We start from the raw sequence: 25,308 nt of genomic DNA on the forward strand, positions 1-25,308 counted from the left end.
TGAATAATAATTTTCGGTTCAAGAATTTTAACACCAACCAGGCAACCACCCGGCATTATGTAGCCTTAGATGATGACAATCGTCAAAAAAAAGAACAATCATTTTAGTTGATAACACAAAATAGTTTTTCATTCATTTATTCCAACTTACCACCTTGCATGAACATATGAAAAAAAAAAAAATATATTAAACAAAAAATTAACAACGTCACATTTTAGTACACTCTTGACCTTAAACCCAAGTTCACTCCTGTTTTAGATCTTAATACTATCTTAATAGATGGATGAACATCTTCACCTAGTGGAAGCAGTTCAAAATGCCTCAATATCTTAGTAAGTACACATTTCATTTCCAGCAATGCAAATTTTTGTCCAATACAATTTCTCGGGCCAGCACTAAATGGAATATAACTAAAACTATTCGATTTTGGGTTGACTTCTAGATGACGCTCTGGTCTAAATGCCATAGGATCTTCATAAATATCAGGATCCCTTAAGATTTCCCAAAGAATAAGGATAACATTTGTACCCGCCGGAATGGTACAATTATCTGTGAAAATAAATATTTGTTTCATAAATTAATAAATCATTCATTAAAACAGTTAACGTACACAATTCGAAATCTTCTCTAATAAACCTTCCGATAGCTGGAATAGGAGGAAACAACCTTAATGATTCCTTTATAACACAGCTCATGTATTTCAATTCATGAATATTCCGATACCTTATCGGCTCATCCAAATCATCTCCAAACAATTCTCTGATTTCTTTGAAAAGCTTTTCCTGAACTTCTGGATGACATGCAATTGCTCTTAATGTAAAGGAAATAGCTGAAGTTGTAGTATCATGTCCTTCGAACATAAATGTGTCTACTTCTTCTCGAATATCATCGTCGCTCAAGGGCTCTCCATTTGAAGTAGTAGATTGAAGGAGTACGTCTAGTAAAGCCATCCTTTTCTTTATACCTTGATTATCCACATTGATAGTATTTTGTTGACTTTTCGATATATTTAAAGCTTTACGCCGATCCTCGATTATTCGATTTGTAAAAAGATGCATATAGAGAACACCTTCCAATTGTTTGTTAAAGAGTTTTGGTTTGAATAATTTAAATATTTTTTTTAGTGCAAGATGGGGTTTCATAAATCTCAATGCTAGGATGTCAGTGACACTTAAGATAAGAGATGACAAAACATTTTTTTTTGTTAATTTTTTTTTTGTATATTATGTAACTTACTCGTTAACTGCTTTTACATATCTCGAATTTTCATCTTTTTGAGCTTGGATTTGTGTTCCCATAGCTGTTTCTGCAATGATATCCAATGCCATTAAACAAACTAGTGGATATATGTCAATAACAGTTGATCCATCAGATTTAGGCTTTAATTTTTCAACCAAAACTGAGCTCTGTTGATCAAATACGTCGACGAATTCTTCCAAAATTTTGAAATGAAACGTCGGAGTTATAATCTTCCGTCTATGTTGCCATTTTGATCCATCGCTAAGAAGCAAACCTTGACCCAGCCACTCCCTTAGCATTAAATACAAGCTGTTTTTGCTAATATGCTTGGAGCTATTTAGAATCGCCTCAACATGCTTTGGATCTGAAGTATTAAGAACGAGGACGTGGGCAACCCAAGACTTATAAGCTTTCCCATATTTTTCACGAAAAGATTTAAACTTCCAAGCAAGATCTACATAGAAATTGATCAAGAATACACATGTTAATGTAAATTTTATTTGTTCATAAAACAGAACTTACTTTCTGCATTGAAAGAAGCTAGCTCTGAAACTGCTCCAATAATAGGCAAGTTCCTCACAGTTGGTATGTTTTTCATCATCTCATTTCTAGATTTCTTTGCCCAGTAATCAACTAGGCAAAGAAATGTTATAATCAGCAATAATCCAACTAACATACTCAACTTTCATTAGATCGATGAGCTAAAAAGTAAACATTTGATTTTAAGGAATAATATTTCAGGAAAGATAATTCCCCCAGCTGTTGGGGGGTTTTAAACTTTCTATAGGAGGCGACTATAGCAAGTTTAAAACGACCCAACATCTCTCTATCGGATTTTTTTAAACGGCTGGCGTTTCAAATGGGTCCCGCAAGTCCCTCTGTCTGTCTGTTAAAGGAACTACAGCCTTAACGGAAGGGTCGATTTACTCCAAACTTGGTTTGTAGCGTTTTTTGGAGACTCAACAAAAGAGTTTTGCAATAAATTTTTTGCACCAAAATGAACGGTACCTCTCATATACCAATTTTGGAAATTTTATTATATGCGGACATGAGATTTTGTTAGATTATTGACATAAGTCATAGAGTATCCAAACAAAGATAGAAACAAAAAAATTAGCCTATTAGCCTTTTTCTCAAAAAATACCATTTTTTCATAGATGAATGTTTTTCTTCATTGCATTGTTTTGATTCTTAATGATAAATCGATATGAAAACCTTCAAGCAAAATTTGGTTTTTCTACTATAACTTTTAAGGGGTTTTCGGTAGTAAGTGAGAGTTTGTGGTAAATAAAACCCAATTCTAACAATGGTATGAAATAATATATTTATTAATGAGAAATGAAAAAATAGTATTTGGCGATATAATCTACACGGCTTTTAGATTTGAACTCATGAAAAATTAAAATTAAATTATTTATGTTTTGAAAGCAATTTTCAATGACAACTAGAAAATTTTATATACAAGTAGTTTACAACAAGTAATTTATATTCAATACAAATTATTATATCTAACACCGCCTCTTAATTTTATATGAATATAAATTACTGTATCTATTAATATTTAAGAAATTAAAAAAATAAAAATTCATAAACATCGATAAAAACAAAAATTTAACATACATTTAAATACGTTCGTAACTTTTCGAACTGAATTCGACCAAGTCCTTTGGTCATTATATCTGCAGCTTGTTCATCCGTTGGGATATATTTCAGCTTGACAAACCCCTTCTCAATTGTATCTCGAACCACATGGAATTTTACTGCTATATGTTTCAATCGCTTATGATTCTTTGGTTTTTCTGCTGCGTTAATACATGATTGATTAGGTATCTTCATAAATGATTGTTGGGTCATTTGGTTCGATACCCAATTCACGAAGTAGTTGTTTAATCCATTCAGCCTCATTCATTGCTTCAACGAGTGCTGCATATTCGGCTTTTGTAGACGATTGACTTATCGTACCTTGTTTGTGTGTTGACCAAGTCACCGTATTACCAAAGAGTTTAAAAATGAAGCCTGATGTTGATTTGCAATCGTTTTTATCTCCGGCCCAATCAGAATCAGCATACCCGGTCAATGTATCAGCTTTGAGACTTTTGCGATATTCAAGTTTTAAATTCAAAGTCCCGCAAAGTTGGTAGCTTAGCCACTGGTGCGTACGTTTTTTTGTAATCGAAACCTTCTTTCTGTGAGCACCCTTTAGCAACCAACCTAGCTTTATATTTGTCAACTTCCCCATTAGCTTTATGATTAAGTTTAAAAACCCATTTGTTTGAAATAGCTTTACGATTTTTCGGCAAATCACATAGCGTCCAAGTATTATTTTTAAGTAAAGATTCATACTCCCATTCAATTGCTGCTTTCCACTCATGCCAATCATCACGTTTTTGGGCTTCTTGAATTGATGTTGGATCGTTTTCAACGTAACCTTCAGCAGATAAAGCAAAATTTTCATCGATATCCAGTGAATTTGCAAGTAAATTCAATCGATCAGGTTGCCTACGCTCTCGTCCACTTCTTCGTACCGGTGGTTCGATGTTACCAATGTGGATTTCATCACTGCCGCAACTTGTAAAGTCTTCTTCAATATCTTCGTCTTCATTGGTATCGACAACTTCTTCAACTTCAACAACTTCAATTTTGTTTCTTTTACTTTGGGATGATGATTGTTCGTTACAGTCGTTGTCAAATTGAATTACCGCCTCTGAATTCGAAAACTCATTGATTTTTCTCTCTTTCTGATTAATTTGTTGTTGTCAATATCCCACAGCCGATATGAATTATTCGAAGCATAACCCATCATAATACATTTCTTCGCTTTGGGTTCTAATTTCTTTCGCCTTTCGGATGGAATATGATTATAACAGATTGAACCAAAGATCCGTAAATTTGAAATGCTCGGTCGTTTATTATACCACAGTTCAGCTGGTGTCTTGTCGAATTGTTTGCCGCATGCACTTGTTGGACATCGATTTTTGATATAATTCGACGCAAGAATCGCTTCATTCCAAAACTTTCGATCCAACCCACTTGCTGTCAACATTGCGAGTGCTTTTTCTTGGAGATTTCGATTCAAGCGTTCAGCGATACCATTCATTCCAGGATTGTAAGGGACTGTGTATGCTATCTGAATCCCTTTCGACTTGCAGTAATTCTTGAAGTCTTTGGCAACTTATTCGCCACCATTGTCCGCACGAACTTTTGAAACCTTGATATTGTGCATTGTTTCCGCCATTTCGACATATTCTTTAAACTTACGGAACACCTCACTCTTATGCTTCATGAAATAAATCATCGATGCTCTTGTGTAATCATCAGTAAAAGTTACAAAATACAACGATCCTTCGTATGCTGGTTTTGAAATGGGTCCACATACGTCGGTGTGTATTAGTTCTAGTACTCTTCTTGATCGTTCGATACCCCGATTGTCAAATGGTATTCGTGTTTGCTTGCTTAAAACACAAGATTCACAGAATTTGTCATCAGTATTTATTTTGAGCTTTTCAATTCCATCAACCATAGAACTGTTTATTAGTTTCTTCATATCGAAGACATTTAAATGGCTCAGTCGAAAATGCCATAGATCTTGAGAAACGCTCTTCAAATCATCTTCACCTGCTACACCAGCAAATGAATCTTGTTCGACATGAAATGTTACCTCATATAATTGTCCACTAGCATGCGCCACAAATTGTGTTACACCATTTTTCGAAGCGTACGCATAATCACCTTCGAATACAATTGTGTAGCCTCTTTTCGTAAGTTTTCGGATGGACAAAAGATTGCATTTTAAATCACGAACATACAACACATTCGGAATTTTCTTGACTGAAGAATCACCGTTGTAAAACGTTTTAATAAAAATATCACCTTGTTGTCTTGCTGTGATTTTCTCATTCTTCTTCGCAACAGAAATGTTCATCTCTTCAATGTCAACGAGATTTCTAAGAAACTTTTTATCATTTACCAAGTCATCTGTAGCTCCAGAATCTAGTGTAAATTTGATTTCCATTGTCTCTTTTCTATTTGCTGCTAGTACCTGTTTCTGGTCATTCTTGATAGGACATGCCTCGCCACTAGTCTGTGATATGAGCACCTCACTTTCATCATCCCTTATGGCACACAAAATTGATGAATCATTCGAATTATTTTCTCTTGAATCCAAAGACCCAGACTCAGCCTTTGAAGAAAATGCTTTCGAACTTTTACCTTTGGACCTGCATTTGGATTTAATGTGTCCTTTTTTGCCACACTTGAAGCACACTATATTTGGATTTTTGGCTTGCATAGCATATGCGTCATTTGTCTTAGCTGACCTACCATCGTTTTGTTTAGCAAACCTATCCAACAACCGACTTTTTGCATAGTCCAATGTCAATTTTGATTCGTCCATTCCATTTAGAGATTCGATAAGAGCATCATATTTCTCGTTAAGTGTGAGAAAAAAACTGACGATTAGGTCTTGCTCCTCCGGTTTGGCTCCAGCCAAACGCAAATCACGAACTATGCTGTCGAATCTTGCAAAATGTTTTTGCATGTCAATGCCATCAAACTTCATTAAAGTTAGTTGTTTGCGTAACACCAATTGGCTAGTAATGCTTCGCCGCTGAAACATACTCAAAAGACCGTCATACATTTCTTTTGCATTTTTCTTATCCATAATATAAGTAAGCTGCTCATCATTAATTGTTTGTGCAATCAAGCTTCTGCATTTTGCATCTTTGACCAACAAAATGTCTTTTTCCTTTTGGTCTATGCCTTCATCAGCTTCTGAGGTCAAATCCCCTTCCACGAATTCCTTCAATGATTTTTCTTCCAAAAGCAAATCTAGTCGAAATTTCCATTGACTAAAATTTGTTCCATTGAACTTCGGGAATGTAATCTTTTCACCGTCAGCCATTTTTATTTTTCAAATTATTAAAAAAAATATTATTTACCTACTTATAACCCGATTTGATGAATTTTTATTCAGAATTGTTCTGGGGCCATAACCTGAGAGTTTGTGCAAAATAAAACCCAATTCTAACAATGGTATGAAATAATATATTTATTAATGAGAAATGAAAAAATAGTATTTGGCGATATAATCTACACGGCTTTTAGATTTGAACTCATGAAAAATTAAAATTAAATTATTTATGTTTTGAAAGCAATTTTCAATGACAACTAGAAAATTTTATATACAAGTAGTTTACAACAAGTAATTTATATTCAATACAAATTACTATATCTAACAGTAAGTTTGCAACTGTTATAATAAAATGGGTTGACAGATGAAAAACAGGTATAACTTTTTTCAGAGACGTCAGATTCATAGCCGTAGCTAGGATTTCATTTAGGGGGGGGGGGGGGGGGGGTTAGCTCAGACCAAACAAATTTTTTTTTTAGAAATCACAATACTTTGTATCAACTACATGTAACTGCAGTCGATTCTAAATCCCGCTAAATCAAATAGTCATTTGAACTGTGTAGAAGCGAAAAATTTGCCAATATCCTTTTTAAGTATTTTTTAGGAGAGGAATTCGTAGTTAAAAGTTAAAAAAACCCTGCTTACGGTAAAGGAATTTAAAAATGGCCGAATATTCAGCGGCATCTCTAGTTTTGTAGGTACAAAGAGTGATAAGTTGGTTGATATAAATTGCGAGCGTTAGCGAGCAAGAAAATTTTTTTTAAGAAACAAATTTTAACCATTCTAAGGCTTTATAAAAAAAATTATTTCGTACAATTTAATATATAAAACATTGAAAAATGAAATTGATAAATGAAATTAGCAATACTTAAAAACCAAAATTTTAAATAATCCAAGTTGTTTCACATGAGCTAATTACACTGGTCAACAAGGTTTTTGTTACAGAAACCAGGGTATAATTTTCTATAGGCTGAGCTCGAATCCGAAGTCAGAAAAATTCAATTTAAAAAAAATAAGTAAACGCTAAAAAATAACCCTGAAAACTGGTAAAAAGCGGCATTTTCGATTTTCTAACATGAATATCTCAAAAACGTGATGTGATCGAATTTTTCTGACTTCGGTTTCGAGCTCAGCACACAAAAAACCTATAGAATAGTATACCGTGGTTTCTGTACTTCACTTCACTTTGAAATTTAACAATAAACTGAAATTGTTTAATTTTATAATTTGAAACAAAAGAATAACGAAATGTTGTAAATACAGTGCTTTGCAAAAGTATAATCGCACCATATAAAAATGCTATTTATATAAAACCGAGTATTGCAGCGACACCCTACTATTTTTTTATTAAAGGGGATCAAAAAACAAGAATATTAAGAAAAACAAAATGTCCCGTTACTTTCTCTTATAATTTTTAGAAATAAAAACAAGTTTTTCTTCCATTGCAAAAGTATAATCGCATTTTTTTATTTTGAGTATGGCCAACAAGGTTTTTGTTACAGAAACCAAGATATACTTTTCTAAAGGTTTTTTATGTGCTGAGCTCGAATCTGAACTTAGAAAAATTCTATCACATCGCGTTTTTGAAATATTCCCGTTAGAAAATCGAAAATCCCGCTTTTTACCAGTTTTCGAGGTTATTTAATAGCGTTGGTAGGTACTACAGTCTCTGAATAAATCGATACATTTATTTTAGCTTACATACTGGATTTAAGGTTAACATAGAACAAAAGTGGGTAATAAGCAACTGAAGATATCTCGGACAGTAGAAAAGATGTCTGAAAGATTTCAATAGATTTAAGGGTAATATTTCAAAAACGAGATGTGATCGAATAAGTCCGTCTTTGGATTCGAGTTCGGCCACCGAAACCCTTTGAAAAAGCATAGTTTAGTCCCGGCACCAAAAACCCTGCATAAGTACTTGTGGTATTTAAAGGGTTCTTAAAAGATCATTTTAAGGTGTTAACGTAGTGCTTAAGGAAATGGTCAAAGAGATAAAAACTCTTTGTAATGGACCAAACAATTTTTGTTTTCCTTTATACAAACTTCATCGACAGCTTCTGCAACGATGCAAAATTGGTAGTGATTTTAAGGGAGATTTTCATATAGGTAATCAAATCACTAAAATACAAAAACAAATCATTTAGTGCTGCATATATTAGACTTGTATATGTTTATAATATAGGTATCTTTTGATTTTCTGAAAAAAAATTTCGGGGGGGGGGGGGTTAAACACCCAAACCCCCCCCCCCCCTAAATACGGCTATGGTCAGATTCCCTTGATTCTAGAATCAGCATTCAAAAATACCTTGAAATCATGTATCATATGTGTATATAATACCATCGTTTATTATTGTTGATTTTGAAAATCTACATTTCGAGCTTTGAACTTGAAATATTGAGCATTCATTCCGAGGTTTACCCCTTTTTTCACCTTATTTGACTATGGGGCATTTCACGTGAAACCAGCAGCGAAAAATGTCGTGGGTCGTCAAATTTGTTCATATTTGGTATATGTATTCCTCAATCGATTTAAAAAATACATCTGGAAGGATTTTGAATTTTAAGCCCTGATAGCGGAGTTATGGGCTTCTAAAGTTTTGGAAAACTGTGGGAAGAGTTTATTTGAAAAATTTATATAAATTAAACGAAGGGGTTACAAAATTATTTTAATGATGGATTATATGCAAAATTAGTACCCAGGGTACTTCCGGTTTTACATGCACGAAGACTCCTCACTAAAACCTATGTATCTTCTAAACGACTTGAGATCCCACTCTGAAATTTGGCATGTAGTTTTTAAATTGTATAAGCTTTATTTTAAGACTATTTAAAAAAATATCGAAATGGTCGAAGTTTCTTAAATTTGGATTTGAAGTGCCAACTTCCGGTTTTCTATCGAAAAAATAAATTTATTTCCGGTTTAGATTTCATATTTGAAAAGCACGTCTAATTTTGCATATAATCCATCATTAAAATAATTTTGTTACCCCTTCGTTTAATTTATATAAATTTTTCAAATAAACTCTTCCCACAGTTTTCCAAAACTTTAGAAGCCCATAACTCCGCTATCAGGGCTTAAAATTCAAAATCCTTCCAGATGTATTTTTTAAATCAATTGAGGAATACATATACCAAATATGAACAAATTTGACGACCCACGACATTTTTCGCTGCTGGTTTCACGTGAAATGCCCCTATATTATTATTTAGTTAAAATTTTAACTATTGATTTAAAAAAAGAAAATTCAATTGAAATTCTTATTCTTGTTGCCATTTTGTAAAATTAAACTTGGACATTTTTTTCAGTGTGCCAAATTTTATTACATTTCGCAAAAAAGAGTAAATATAAATACACATGCACACCCGTGGGGCAGCTCAACGTACGTTTCTTTTTTAAAATAAATATGTACATAAAATAAAAATAATAATTGTCAGTTTTTTCGTATGTTTGCATACTTGCAGTGGCTGCTATTTATTCCGTCAATTTCATTATAATCTTTGAACAACAACAACATCTTGAAGGTGCTACCACCAAGTGTTTAATGGCTAGAGTTACAGTACTGTTTCACGGATGCCTTTATTCCATTTTGTATGTGGTGCTTTGTCTAGTAATTTTTACTTGCGATATAGGTACTATAGGGCAAGTTTAGGATTCGTAAAAAAAATCGAACTCGAGATAACAATTTTACATGACATTACGATGATGGAGAATGCCAAAAAAGTGGGTCCGGCAATTCTGTCTGTCTGTCTGTCTGTCTGTCTGTCTGTCTGTCTGTGTGTCTGTCTCTATCTGGAGCTGCAGCCTAAACGAGTGAAGTGATTTTCTTCAAACTTGGTAGTTAGCAGTTTTTGGTGATTCCCTAGAGGGGAAATTGAAATTTTTTTTTATGACCAAAACTAACGGTACCTGCCATATAACGGAAATAGAAAAGTTAATTTTTTTCAAAAACGGCTCTAACGATTTTGATTAAAATTTTTGTGTGTAGTACTACACATAAGAGCCAACTTTTTAAATATAAAAAATATTTTTTGTACCGTTATTAACGGTACCTGTCATAGAACGGTTTTTTTCGTTTCTGAATATCTCGTACAACATTAACCCGATTTAAATGAAAATTTTTATACAAAAGTGTGTAAGTAAAGATAATATTAAAATTTTAGAAAATTTTCAAAAAACGCATTTTTGGTTTTTTAAAAAATATTTCAAAATTTTTTTTTGAAAAATCAATTTTTTGAAAACGGATCAATGAAAAATTTTGGAATTTAGTTTTTATGTGTAAATTAATTATTTTTCAATATGGCATACCAACTTTTTTTTTGAAAAATGTTAAAAAATTTTTATATATAAAAAACTATTTTTTTAAAAAACGGCTCCTACAATTTTCGAAAATTTTTTTCTAAAAATACCTTTTTATACGAGAAATTAAATGGCATATTTGTTTTTTTTTTTTAAGATAATTTAAAACGGAGTTTAATTAATTATAAAAACAGATTTAATTTTTTTATACTACTTATGAAATTTCTTCAAAATATCAAATTTTAAATTTTTTGAATAAAAAGCTTTAACATTATAGTTACATTAAGCATAAGAGCAAGTACGTGCGACCCCAGTCGTGCAATTTATTTCATTTGATTTGAAAAACTTCTTCCGTCACACTTGAGTATTGAACCTAGACCAAGCGAGTTCAGAAGCAAGACACTACGCACTGCGCTACCTCACCCACATGATCAGCTTCACCCAATTGCAGGTTTTCTTAGCTTATCAACATGCAAATGAATAGACTTAGCATTTTTACTACTCTTAGGCATAGCAACAATTCGTTTGCATATACATACGAAAGTAGGAAAGTGATTAGAAAGATGTTAGGCGCGGGCCCTGATTATTTTACATTAAGGGTATTCACGTAACGAGAAAATTTTCTACTTTGCAGAAAAATAGAAAATTCCGCAAAAAGTTTAAATGAACACCCCACCAGAAAATAAATGCGTAAACAAGGGAAACAAACAGCTGTTTGTTAAACGTCAAATTGAACTTATAAAATTTGTTCAATTAAAAAAATAAAGTCAAGCTAATTTTGCAAATACTATGCAACAATAAAAAAAAATGTAATTTGCGCAGATAAAATTATATTCTATTTTTCAGTATTAACATATTTTATTTGTGGTTATCTGAATGATAAGACATAATTCGCGTTCAAAAAGATTATTCCAGATACGGGTAACCCAGATAGCCTATCCGATAGGTGATTGAACACACCCAAAGTCTATCAGATTTTTTTCTACGGTCTCTGCTTCAAATTTGTGAGATAAAATTGTATGATTTGCAGAATATTTTTCCAATACAAATTTTGACAGCTCATTTCTACCGATTGAAAAATCTACGGTTTCTACATTTTCTATGGGTTTTCCGCGTTAACGTGAATACCCCTATTAAGTGTCAGTTTTTTCGTATTGCAATGTTTTATTCCGGGTTCACAATAAAACTTATTTAATTTCCACTTATATTTCCGTTCAAATAAGAACACACTTTATTTCAACTCAATTTACTTTTATTATTCGCTCAAACAAACACACTTTTAGATCACTTTATTTACTACTAACAATTCGCAACACTTTATTTCACTTTGTACTGTACTCCTCCACTTTCAAGATTAAACTGTGTCCGGTCGGTGTCTACGCTGCCCTTTTATACCGGAATTTCGAGATTCGAGAATGTCTTCGAAGGTTCTCGTCTTTGCTTCTCGAAACTTCCTTTCCAAGAGGGGGCGCTTCATACTTCCAGTCTAGTTGGATATTTTGGGATGTGTTCAGAGGGTAGGTAGTTTCTTGATTATTAAAGGTCCGTTCACATTTCTACCTTTGCAGTAGTAGGTAGTGTGTTCAGACTTTTATCTTAAAAGTAGTTCAGTAATTCATCGTTACATTGCCCCCCTCTTAGGATTGTTCGTCCCGAACAACTCCATTGCTTCTTTCACCATTATAACGATGTAAACGGTCACAATGAACCACCTTTAGTTTGCCTCTTACCCCTCTTTGTATACGGTAAACCACGTCGTTAATTCTGGTTATTACTGTGTAAGGGCCTTCCCAGTTTTGTTGTAGCTTCCGTGATAGTCCCTTTTGTCGGTGGGGATTGTAAAACCACACAAGTTCTCCTTCTTGAAACCCTGTTGCTGTCGCTCGTGCGTCATATCTTGTTTGCATCCTGTCACTAGACGCTTTTATATTTGTCCTTGTCCGTTGGTGAATGTCAGCCAGTGTTCCTTTCAGTTTATCTACGTACTCATCCATTTCATGTGGCTCGTTTAGAACACTTCCAAATTTTATCTCACTTGGCAGGCGTATTGTTGAGCCAAATAGGACTTCCGATGGTGTATGTCCGGTAGAACTATGTGTTGCACTTCTATAAGCCATCAAGAATAATGGAATATGTCGGTCCCAGTCTCGTTGATTATCATTGACTACTTTTGACAGGTGTTCCTTAAGTGTCCTGTTAAATCGCTCAACCATCCCATCAGATTGTGGATGAAGCGGTGTTGTTCGCGTCTTCTTGATGCCAAGGAGTGAGCAAACCTCTTGAAAGATCTTAGATTCGAAGTTCCTTCCTTGTTCGGAATGAAGTTCCATGGGTACTCCGAACCTGCTCACCCAATGAAAGACAATCTTATCCACAACTGTTTTGGTTTCCTGGTTTGGAATGGCAAATGCCTCAGGCCATTTGCTGAAGTAGTCCATCACTACAAGGATGTATCGATTTCCGTTGTTGGTTTCGGGAAAAGGACCTGCTACGTCTGCAATTCTCTCAAAAGGTGCACCCACATTGTACTGCTGCATCTTGCTTTGGATTTTTCTAGCTGGTCCTTTGCTAGCGGCACAAGTATCACATTTTCGGCACCACTTTTCAACGTCTTCTCTCATACGTAACCAGTAGAATTGCTGTCGTAGCTTTTCCAGCGTCTTGTTGATGTCTAAATGGCCTCCAGAAGTTCCACCGTGTATCTCTCGGAGAACATCATTTACCTTTGACTGAGGTACGACTAGCTGCATTACATAGGATTTACCATCTGCGGATTCCCACTTACGCCTGAGTAGCCCTTCTTGCACATGAAGTGAGTCTCATTGTGCCCAATATGCTTTTAGATTGGGGCTTCGGTCGGAGATGTCGGCCCATTCTGGTTTCTCTTGATGTTCCTTCCATGCAAGGATGGGTTCGATGTCCGAATCTTCCTGTTGGGCCATTCTGAGTTCTTCATTACTCCAGCCGCAAATGGGATCAGCTCTCGTTCTTCTAACAGCGACAACTTCCTTTTCTTCTAGTCGTGTGCAATGCTTGCAGTCTTGCTTGCACGGGCGCCGAGATAATGCGTCTGCATTTGGATGCAGCTTTCCTCTTCGATGTTGAATCTGACATTGATACGTCTGAAGTATCTCGATCCATCTTGCTACTTGACCCTCTGGATTTTTGAAGTTCAAAAGCCAATTTAGTGCACCATGATCTGTGCGAAGAAGGAACTTCTGTCCATAGATGTACTTATGGAAGTGCTTTGTTGCCAATACTAGAGCTAGAAGTTCCCTTCTGGTCACGCAATAGTTTCTTTCTTGTTTCGAGAGTACCTTGCTGAAATAGGCAACGACCTTTTCTTCTCCGTCATGAACTTGCGATAAAACAGCACCAACTCCAACATTACTTGCATCTGCGTCAATGATGAACTGTTTGCCTGGAGTCGGATAGGCCAGCACAGGAGCTTCACATAACCGCAGCTTCAGTTCCTGAAAGCTTTTCTCACACTCACCTGACCATTTAAAGGGTTTACCCTTCTCCGTAAGTTGGTGCAAGCTTTTGGCGATTCTCGCAAAATCCTTCACAAATCGTCGATAGTACGTTGCCAGACCGAGGAAACTCCGAAGTTGATGCTTGTCCTGAGGGGTTGGCCAGTTCTTCACAGTGTCAACTTTTTCAGGATCAGTCTTCACTCCTTGGGATGAGATGATATGCCCCAAATATTTAACCTTGGTCTTGAAAAGTGCATATTTCTTTGGATTAAACTTAAGATGTGCTTCTCGTAGCCTTTGGAATACAGCCTTTAGGTTTTCACAATGGTCATCAAATGTTTTCCCGTAAACGATGACATCATCCAAATAGACTAGGCAAGATTTCCAGGTTAATCCATTTAAAACGCACTCCATTAAGCGCTCAAAAGTAGCTGGGGCATTACATAGCCCAAACGGCATGACATTAAACTGCCACAGACCATTTCCTGTGGAGAAAGCCGTCTTTTCCCGATCTTCTGGATGGATTTCTACCTGCCAGTAGCCACTCTTCAAGTCCAAAGTCGAAAACCATTGTGCTCCTTCCATTGCATCTAGAGTATCGCTGATTCTTGGCAGTGGGTAGCTGTCTTTCTTCGTCACATCATTCAGCCTGCGGTAGTCGACACAAAATCGAGTGCTTCCATCTTTCTTTTTGACGAGAACTACCGGTGATGCCCAAGGGCTTTTGGAATTTTAGATCAGCCCATCTTTCTTCATTGTCGATATCATTTCTTCAACTTCACCTTGTTTGGCCAAGGGGAGACGTCTTGCTGGTTGACGAATCGGCCTAGCATCTCCTGTATCGATTCGATGCTGCACCAGTTGTGTTCGGCCGTATTGCCCGCTGGGTGAAGAGAAGATATCAGCATATTCGTGAAGAAGCCTTCCCGCAACATTAAGCTGATGTTGACTCAAGTTGTCTGATTTGAGAATTTGAGTCTTTAGTTTCTCCGAGTTCATAGTCATCTGTGTGTCCACCTCGTTGATCTTAGTTATTGCGGCCACAGATTCACATTGCCCAACAACTTCTCCTTTCTTAAGCTTGATTGGGTACGGTTTGATGTTAAGTATCCGTACAGGTACCATGTTGTTCTTTGGTGCCACAAGAGTCTTCCCGATGATGATGTTTTGGGAACTTTGCTCAACTTCTGGTTCAACCATGAGGTATCGATGGCTTCCAAAGTTCCCCTTTAACTTGGTCCACACAAAAACTTCTGAAGAAGGAGGCAGGCACATGTCTTCTTTGATGACAGTTCTAATTGTTGTTGAGTTTTCGTTGCCAAAGACCATTGGAATCTCTACGTTTCTGTATTTCAGGACTTGATAACCGATATCCAAGATGATTCCATGCTCCTTCATGAAGTCGATTCCAATGATGCACTTATCACATATATCTGCCACCAAAAACACATGGGAAAACTTTAGTTCTGCCAAACGGATCTCAAGACGAACTTCTCCGTACACTCTTGCTGCTTCTCCTGTGGCGGTCTTCAGACCGTAGCTGTTGGTGTTATGTAGCCATGTCATCTTTACCAAGTCTCTTCGTACAATAGAGGCGGTGGCACCGGTGTCAATTGTAGCCACGTGTTGTTTGCTGTTTATGATTGCCTCTACTGTCAGACTTTTGTTGTCTCGTTTAGTCTGTGAGACTTGAATTGTGGTTCTGGGGCCATCGATAACAGAAACCAGCTTCTGCCCCTCGAAGTTGGTTCTTACTCGTTTCCCGAATGGGAAGCAAGCTGAGCATGAGTGTTGGTTGTATCGCTTACCTGTTGTTGGGCAATATTCCTGTTTCCACAGTGTTCGCAAGCAGTTCTTCTTGGTGGCAATCTGCACTGCCGCTGGAGATGTCCTGTCTTGTTCTTGTTACAGTTCCAGCATCGAGCAGCTCCGTCTCGCTGGTTTCTTTGGAATGCGAGTTTTTGACAAGAGCATTCCTCCACTGCAACTTCTCTTACCCGATGAACGCCTTGAGAAGCCTGTTCTGCTGCTTCCATAGTTAGTGCGAACGCTAATGCTTCAGGAAGGGAACGTTTTCCAGCTGTTCGTATCGCTCGCTGAAGATTTATATCAGATACAGCACGAACAAAGGCTTCTGTCGCAAACTGATTTATAATGTCGTCTCCTGCTGTCGGATATGCAAGATGAGCTAACCTTTCAATATCAACTTGAAGTTGTTGCAGAGTTTCTCCTCTTTTCTGGACTCTTGTATTGAGTTGGACGAGGAAGACCTCCTGCATATGGCCATCTCCAAAGCGCTTTTCAATGACCTGGACAAGAGCGTTAAAGTTACCATTCTTTTCTGGTGGTAAAGTTTGTAACAACTCAGCAGCAGGACCTCTAAGAGCAAGAGTCAGCGCTATACATTTGTCTTCGTCATCCCAGCCATTTGTTGTGGCAGCTGCCTCAAACTGTTTCTTGTAGATCGACCAAGAACTTTGTCCATCAAAGGTTGGTGGATGCATTTCTTTCTTCTTTAAATACTCACCAGAACTTTCTCGCACCTTACTTTTTCGAACCTTGTCAAGTTCTTCGGTAAAACTTTGCATTTTAACTTCCATTCCTTTCAATTTTCATCGAATTTTATTTCTACTTTCTCGAGTTTTTCTTCAACTTTCTCGAACTTTTCTTGAGATTGTTTTTCAACACCTTTGATGGAAGCATCAAGAGCAACGAACTTGTTTTCGATAGCATCAAGCTTACCTTCGATGAGGTTTTTCTGTTCATCTAGAAAATTCTTTTGCACTGTGCGTTGTTGTTCCATTTGTTCTCTCTGTTCTTTGCGTTGTGTCTCTATTTGTTCGAGAAGATTCTTCTGTTCATCCTTTTGTTCTTTACGTTGTTGTTCCATTTGATCTTTCTGTTCTTCAAATTTTGCAAGGAGAACAGCCATCATGGATGACATATCGGAACTAGTACTTACTCGTTCTTCTATCATTTCAACTTCGAATTGAAATGTATCCAAATCTTCGTTTTTCTGGGTTAAATAATCCTGTAGACGAATAATGAGATCATTTTTCGATCCAGCAGTAGAAAGACCTCGATTAGTTAATTCCGCCTTCAGCTCAGTCAAACTTAACTGATTTAGTGTTTTACCCATTTTAACTTTGCAAAACGCGAGCACTTTTACTTATTTCAAAATGTTTTACACTTTGTTTATTGTTAAAACACCCGCGCACTTTTTATTTTATTCGCGAAATTATCTGATTCGTACAAATAAATAAGTTTTATTCCACTTTTCTGACACCAATGCAATGTTTTATTCCGGGTTCACAATAAAACTTATTTAATTTCCACTTATATTTCCGTTCAAATAAGAACACACTTTATTTCAACTCAATTTACTTTTATTATTCGCTCAAACAAACACACTTTTAAATCACTTTATTTACTACTAACAATTCGCAACACTTTATTTCACTTTGTACTGTACTCAGGGCCGGTTTTAGGGGGAGGGCAGCCTGGGCCGCCGCCCAAGGGCGCAAGAATTGAGGGGCGCCGCAGGAGCCCCGAAGTTTTACAAGAGTTATATAAATAACAAAATCTTTCCAATCGATGTTTTATTTATTTTTACTTTCACAAAGGCGACCCAATTTTTTTTCTATTTTACTTTTTCAACGGCGCACGGTTGTCCAAAATGACTTATCTCGTTGCAAAAATCATAACTTTTGAACGGATTGAGATAGCGGTACAATTTTTTTTTTTATTTGAAGGACATTTCTAGGGCTGTTATACCAATGAATTTCAATAAAATTATTTCACAGGGTGTTTCGGAATCATCGGCCAAAAACAGATTTTCTTTAAAAAAAAAGTTTTAGTTAAAATTGGTATGCCATTTTGTAGAAATCACTAATCCACATTTAAAAACAAAATTTCAAAAAAATACAATGTCCCGTTTTCGAAAATTTTAATTTTCAAAAAAAAATTTCAAAATTTTTTTAAAAATCCAAAATTTATTTTTTTTTAAATTTTATTTTTGGCTTATAATTGAGTTATATAAGTGCTTCTTCACAAAAATTTTCGTTGAAATCGAATAAGCCGTTTCGGAGAATATCGGATTTGAAAAAAAACGGTTTTATGGCAGGTACCGTAAAAAATCCATTCGGTTCCATGCATTAAGCCGAATAGGGTATGTGTACCAATCAATTGTTGATCCAAAATAAAAATATTTAGCTGCGCATGCTTGCGCACTGCCGAGATTTTGTACTTTGAAAAAAAATGAAGGCAGAAGGAACAGATTTTCTTTAAAAAAAATGTTTAAATTAAAATTGGTATGCCATTTTGTAGAAATCACTAATCCACATCTAAAAACAAAATTTCAAAAAAATACAATGTCCCGTTTTCGAAAATTTTATTTTTCAAAAAAAAATTTCAAAATTTTTTTAAAAATCCAAAAATTATTTTATTTGAAATTTTATTTTTGGCCTATATTTGAGTTATATAAGTGCTTCTTCAAAAAAAGTTTCGTTGAAATCGAATAAGCCGTTTCGGAGAATATCGGATTTAAAAAAAACCGTTCTATGGCAGGTACCGTTAATAATGATTTTCCAAAAAATTTTTTTTCATTAGAAGATAGACCTTGTTTTCAAACTTACATTTGAATTTTTTAAACAAAATCGTTGGAGCCGTTTTTGAGCAATTACAGCTTTACTGAAATTGGTGTATGACAAGTACCGTTATTTTTGGCCCAAAAAAATTAATTCCAAAAACCCCTCTGGAGGGTCTCCAAAAAATGCTACATACCAAATTTGAAGTCAATCGGTCCATCCGTTTAGGCTGTAGATCCTTATACAGACAGACAGACAGACGGACTTCCGGGACCAACTTTGTTGGCATTCTCTATAATCGTAATATCATGAAAAAGTGTAATCTGAACTTTTTTTAGATGTGAATTAGTGATTTCTACAAAATGGCATACCAATTTTAATTTAAATATTTTTTTTTAAAGAAAATCGGTTTTCGGCCGATGATTCCTAAACACCCTGTAAAACAATTTTCTTGAAATTCATTGGTGTAACAGCCCTGGAAATTTCCTTCAAATTAAAAAAAAAACTGTACCGCTACCTCAATCCGTTCAAAAGTTATGATTTTTGCAACGAGATAAGTCATTTTGGACAACAGTGCGGCGGCGCACAGTGTGGCCAATGGTATCAAAAGCTGGCAAAAATAGCTATTTTCAAATTGTACCGAACTGCCAAATGCAAATTTACTTTAATAAAGGGATTAATAAGCTACACAAAACCGGTTTTTATTCCACGGTTTAAGTCTAACGCGATGAGTAACTACACTTTAAAATGTCGCCATTGACGAAATTATTCGTTATTTACCTTTTTCTAGCTCCCGTCTGTGTTTCAAGTTTTAAGTGCTATTTCGTTAAATCAAAAGATAAAAATTTGAAATAAATATGGAATTACAAGCAAAAGGGAAGCTTTCGATTCTCATTCCTCTTTTGAATTATGAGTGTCTAGTTTGTTTGAAAAAATTATTCGAATTCGGTGTCTTTAAAATCATTCGTTTTTTGTGTGCGTCATACAAACTGGTTAAGAAAAAGTTCACAAAGGTGTGAAGTGGCGCTTTGTTTTTGGTGTCCCTTTATTGTTGAGAGTGTCGTCTTTCGTGTCAATTAAAAAAGTGGTGCCCATGTTTGCCCCTTTTTGAGTAAACACTATGTGAAGTTATCTAAAAATAACGATTTTTTTGTATATATTTCTCAGATTCCGGAAGTACTGACAATACAGTTCAACAGAATTTTACTTTTCTGAAGGTGTTAGAAATACTGAACTCGTATCCATTGTCAGAATTATTCTGTTAGCCAAAACTGAAATTGTGTACGGTTAGCATTGTGGCTAAAAATTTAAGGAAATAGTGTTGATCTACACAATGGAGACGCAGGCGCAGCTTGAGATATCTCATACATGAAAAAAGATCGGAAAATTTGAAACGGTTCTCTGAAGAAGATGACCGCGTCAAACTATGCTTAAAGAAATTACCACACTTTTTGACCATAACCTCATAAACATTCAAAATAACGTGTTTTTTTGCATTTTATAACGGTAATATTCCAAAAAACGGAAGCTAATAGAATATTTCTTTCGTGGATTCGAGTTCAGCATCCCTAAATCTGTCAGTAAAGTATGTTTTGGTTCTTCGAACAAAAAAAGTTGAATTTTGTTGACCAGTGTATTTTTTCATTAAGAAGATTTTGTTATAACTAAACCGTTGAGTCAGGTCTAAAATCTATTTTTAAGAATAATCTTATTTAAAAAAAAAAAAAAAACAGTAAAATCTAAGTATTGAACAAATAAATAACAATTTTCTTTTTCAAACAACTTCAAAGTTAAAGGTAACCAGATACTTATGTCCTCATAATGTGCGTTTTTGATAATTCTTCATAGAATCACAAAAGTTGTCTCAGTTTTGTGCTTTAATATAGTATTTTTACCCATAACAAACTTAGAAACGAAGAAAAATAATTTTTGCCAACTTTTCCTACCATCGGCCACACTGTGCGGCGCTCGTATTTTTTGTCCTAAACTTTTTAAAGAATGAAGGCGCCCCCAATTTCGGGTTAATTTGTTTGGCTTCCGGAAGGACAATGGTGTCCAAAATCTTCGTTCATCTTTAAAGAACAAGGCAATTTTTGCAAAGGCGCCCCTATATATAAATTACTAAATCATAGCTGGTAATATAGAGAGGGAGTGTGTTTCTTTATTTTTCCGGATATGGAAATATCCAGACTGTAATAATGAATAAAAAACAGAAGGGAGACGGACAGAATCCCGAAATCCAAAATCCAGAAAGCCCAAAATCCAGAAAACCCTAAATCCCGAAAACTCAAAAACAAGAAAACATAAAACTCCGAAAACCTAAAATCCCGAAAACCCAGAATCCCGAAAACCCAAAATCCCGAAAAAACAAAACCCGAAAACCCAAAATCCCGAAAATAGATGGAATTTAAATCATGTAAAAAAGAGATATTAACGGAATCATACACTTATATTGCTTTGTACGTGTTAACACCTTAATTACACACTAAGGATTGTTTTCGAAACCGAAATCCCGAAAAAATTTTCGGGATCCCATTCTGGATTTTGGGTTTTCGGGGTTCTGGGTTTTCGGAATTTTTGGGTTTTCGTTTTAAAATGATTTTTTTTTAGAGGCGCTACTTGCAATCTTGCCCAGGGGCGCCGGTAGTGCTTAAACCGGCACTGACTGTACTCCTTCACTTTCAAGATTAAACTGTGTCCGGTCGGTGTCTACGCTGCCCTTTTATACCGGAATTTCGAGATTCGAGAATGTCTTCGAAGGTTCTCGTCTTTGCTTCTCGAAACTTCCTTTTCAAGAGGGGGCGCTTCATACTTCCAGTCTAGTTGGATATTTTGGGATGTGTTCAGAGGGTAGGTAGTTTCTTGATTATTAAAGGTCCGTTCACATTTCTACCTTTGCAGTAGTAGGTAGTGTGTTCAGACTTTTATCTTAAAAGTAGTTCAGTAATTCATCGTTACAGTATGTTTACATACTTGCAGTGGCTGCTATTTATTCCGTCAAAAATAATAATTACACCGGCACACAAAAAAAAAAGGTGTCATGAACCAGAAACCAGACCTATCTTTCTATATGTTTTTGGGACCGCTGAATCCGAATTTCAAGTCCGTTTGGCACTGTCACCCTCCAGTTTTGAGTAATATGCAAAAAACTCAAAAAAAGGTAGTTTTTGGGGTCTTTTTTACACTTTTCTTAAAACTGGAGGGTGACCGGGCAAAACGGACTTGAAATTCGGATTCAGCGGTCCCAAAAACATATAGAAAGATAGGTCTGGTTTCTGGTTCATACAACTTTTTTTTTTGTGTGCTAGCACTGTCGCGACATGTCGCTGTCATACCCGGCACACAAAAAAAAAAGTTTCATGTACCAGGAAGCAGACCTATCTTTCTATATGTTTTTGGGACCGCTGAATCCGATTTTCAAGTCCGTTTTGCCCGGTCACCCTTCAGTTTTGAGAAAAATGCAAAAAAACTCCAAAAAAGTCATAAAAATTCAAACAAAATGCACTCACAGCTCAAAACTGGAGGGTGATGGGGCCAAACGGACTTCAAATTCGGATTCAGCGTGCCCAAAAACATATAGAAAGATAGGTCTGGTTTCTGGTTCATGACACTTTTTTTTTTTTGTGTGCCGGTGTTATATATGAAGAATACAAAAAAAAAAAAACAATAAGCTGATTTTTTTGTTCAAATACTTGCTACAAGAGTTTAGTAAGTTTAAAAAGCATTTCAAGGACTCAAAATCAATATTTTCGAATCTGTTTATTATTGTAGAATAAATAAATAAAGAGTTTCGGAAAGCATAATTTTGATACTTAAAATTTTCTAAAACAGAACAGAAAAAAGCAGGGCTCGAATTACTGCATACGTTCGTTAACGAATGTTTGCTATGTGTCCCTATCGTTTTCTAATAATAAATAGAGACAGAAATAGTCAAAACGTTAACGTATGATCGTAAAAGTGTGCTGTAATTCGTTTTTACTTTTAAAATTTGATTTATTCGATTAAACAAAAAATGCTTTTCGAATGTTCATTTTTGTTTAAGCCCTGATTTTTCAATTGTCAGTTAGACTATCAGAGGGAAAAAATGTAAATATTAAAAAAACTTTTATTCCTAAGAATAAGCTCTGTCTAAGGTTTTTCTGACTATTACAAAATTGGGTCGTATGCAATAAAATTGAGCTTTAGCTCTTATCTCACTTTTTAGTACATTTCCTTGAGATCTATCTCATTTTCTCGATACTGAAAAGTGAGATAGAGCTTGAACTTATTCTTTTTGCATAAAAGCCATTGGCCCTAAATTAAATTTTCATTGTTTTTTGTATTTTGTCAGAGTTTTCGATAGTATTTTTTGTTATATTTCCGTTAACTTTTTTCTGGTCGGAAATTTTCGCTTCAGCTGCGAACTAGGTGTGAATAAAAGTATGTACCTGCATTCAACTAAAATAATACCTTTCCGGTCCGAGGTACTGCTTATTATTCCTCAAAAATTAATATTTTAGTTAAAATAAATGAAATAAAATAATTTGTGTATCATCCCTGTAATGTTTTAAAGACAGGACTTTTAGCACTTACCCAGCTGCCAGCTGATAAAAAAGTTCAATTGTTTACTATTTTACTCTTAAAAGCTTTCCTATCCAAAAATAACTACATTTATGTATATTGATAAGACTGGCCAGACCACAGCTGATTTGTTTTGCATTGCCCCAATGTATTTGATTCTATTCTTGATGAACTTAAAAGATGCTTTCAACCGAAACACTGTGGTTACTTAGGTAACCATTAATTATAAATAATGTATTGTATAATCAAATTAATACTTATCCGAACAAAACGTGCTGGAAAATGCATTTACTTATAAACTCGACTTACAATTCAAAAATATATTGATTTGTCAAACCAAAAGAAACAAAACAAAATTGTACTTTGTTGATGATGTTCTTATCTGCGACTATTTTAAAACATTTACTTGAAAACTTTGTTTATTTATATTGCTTTTTTTATTCTTTTGTAGTTGTAAAGTATTATTATTTTATATTGGATTAGTTTCCTACAAGCACTTGTTTACTAAACTATTTAGAACTGCGATATACAATAGCGAAATAGAATTGCCAGGGGATAACTTTTTAAAGCTTTTAAATGAGATACTGACTAATTGTAATTATCTTGCATGCATGGCAATAAAAAATAATATTATTTGAATAAAAAAATAAACGACTTTATATTATTTTAGTTTGCAGGTCATATGCAGTGATTAAAAAAAAAAAAACAAGATAGTACGCTAGAACTATCTATTACTTTAAGAATTAATTGCATTTGTTAAGAATAATTGCTCTCCAAACTTTGTGTTAATAGAAATATTTTACTGTCACTTCCATGCTTACAGTTTTTCACTAAGCGAATTCATCGTTTGATACTTCGCTAACTGAGAACATACAGGGTTGTATGTACAAACATTATGTATTTTTAATGCCTGCAGACATAAAACCAATCGAACCTAGTGGAACACAATACGAATGAAAAAAAAGCCTGATACATTAAGCAGTAGATCTACTAATTTAGATGTTGCGCATACACCACAGTGACCCGCTAAGGTCCTATTATTTTAATCGCGTCACTAAGTAGTAAAACAAGTTAGCTTTTGCTCACCATACATTAACTTGCAAACTTATATAGTAGAAATTTAACATGTGGGGTTCTAGGATTTAAAGCAGGGTTTTGTAAATTTATTAATTTAATAACATTGTTAAGAAAACGTTTTATAATTTCGAAATTTAATACACCCAAAATAAACTGAAGTCCTGGAGAAAATTAACAATACAAAAATGTTGTAGTTTGCTTTCTTGAATTTTTGCCTTAAGTTTGCTTGCGAAGGCCATTTACTAAGAATCTGCATGAAATCAGTATGATATGATCGGCCGATACTTTAGTCGGGTTGGGCTCCTAGTGTGTGCACAGGCAACCGACTAAAAAATTAAAAAAAATAGATTATGCTACACTCAAAATTAGATTGCACTCAAAAAAGTGTTGTTTTGAAAACAACTGTTTCTTAAATCTCTCGTAGCGCACGCCACTATTGTTCTCATATAGTCTCATTATATAGGTAAACCCAAACATGGTATTAGAATTTACGGCCAGTTTTTTTTTTTTTATTTGGATACTTGTCTGTAATGTGTGCAAACCAAAACTTTTCTGTGGGCGAAAATGTGTTTAATTGCAAAGAAAGATTTTCTTGTAAATCAATAATTTCGATTTAAAGAACAACTCCACAGCTGCATGTGTCCACTCGCCAATTGGATTTACCTCAAAGGACGATTTTAAAAATGTTGAAAGTTTTTCAAAGTTTCCAAAATATTGGAATCTTTCAGCAAATTGTTGGAAAATTAATAAATATTTTACATACAAAATATTTTCCCGAAGTGTCGGCTGTTCCCCAACATCAGCTCTTAAAATCTACAAGTAAACTAACATAAAAGTGCTTTCAACTGCAAGAGCAAGTACCTACGTGCGACAAAGTCGTGCATTTTATTTAACTAAGTCTGAAAAATCGAAAGGTCCGGATTTATACTCTTCTTATAACTGGCGTCGAAATGAATTGTTTGAAAAATCGTCCTTACATTGCTTTAAGTATTTTCTAATCATTTCATTATTTCTTTTGTTAAGCCTAACATAAACTTATTCAGAATATATTTTAAAATTTGAAATTCCAATACATACCTACTTCTATTCCTAAAACAAAAATAGCCCCTTTGATAAATTCCATAAGAGAATTAAATTAAATAAATTATGTACACATATGTA

The 25,308-nt window shown here is 34.8% G+C and overlaps 1 protein-coding gene across 2 annotated transcripts; it reads right to left on the reverse strand.

Annotated features, from left to right (window-relative positions):
- Nucleotides 1-112: 112 nt before the first annotated feature.
- LOC129920286 (cytochrome P450 4d2-like) lies at nucleotides 113-23,604 on the reverse strand. Of its 2 annotated transcripts, none has more exons than XM_056001613.1 (5): nucleotides 23,380-23,604; nucleotides 1,762-1,940; nucleotides 1,237-1,693; nucleotides 611-1,170; nucleotides 113-549 (listed from the first exon to the last, which is right to left on the reverse strand). In XM_056001613.1, exons 2-5 carry the CDS (start codon nucleotides 1,913-1,915, stop codon nucleotides 215-217), a joined length of 1,506 nt encoding a protein of 501 aa, XP_055857588.1. In that variant the 5' UTR covers nucleotides 1,916-1,940; nucleotides 23,380-23,604; the 3' UTR covers nucleotides 113-214. The 2 variants fall into 2 exon arrangements, with proteins under 2 accessions (XP_055857588.1, XP_055857589.1); XM_056001614.1 differs by lacking the exon at nucleotides 23,380-23,604 and adding an exon at nucleotides 23,083-23,309.
- Nucleotides 23,605-25,308: the final 1,704 nt, after the last annotated feature.

This window comes from Episyrphus balteatus, chromosome 4, assembly GCF_945859705.1.
Source record: "Episyrphus balteatus chromosome 4, idEpiBalt1.1, whole genome shotgun sequence".
NCBI lineage: Eukaryota > Metazoa > Arthropoda > Insecta > Diptera > Syrphidae > Episyrphus > Episyrphus balteatus.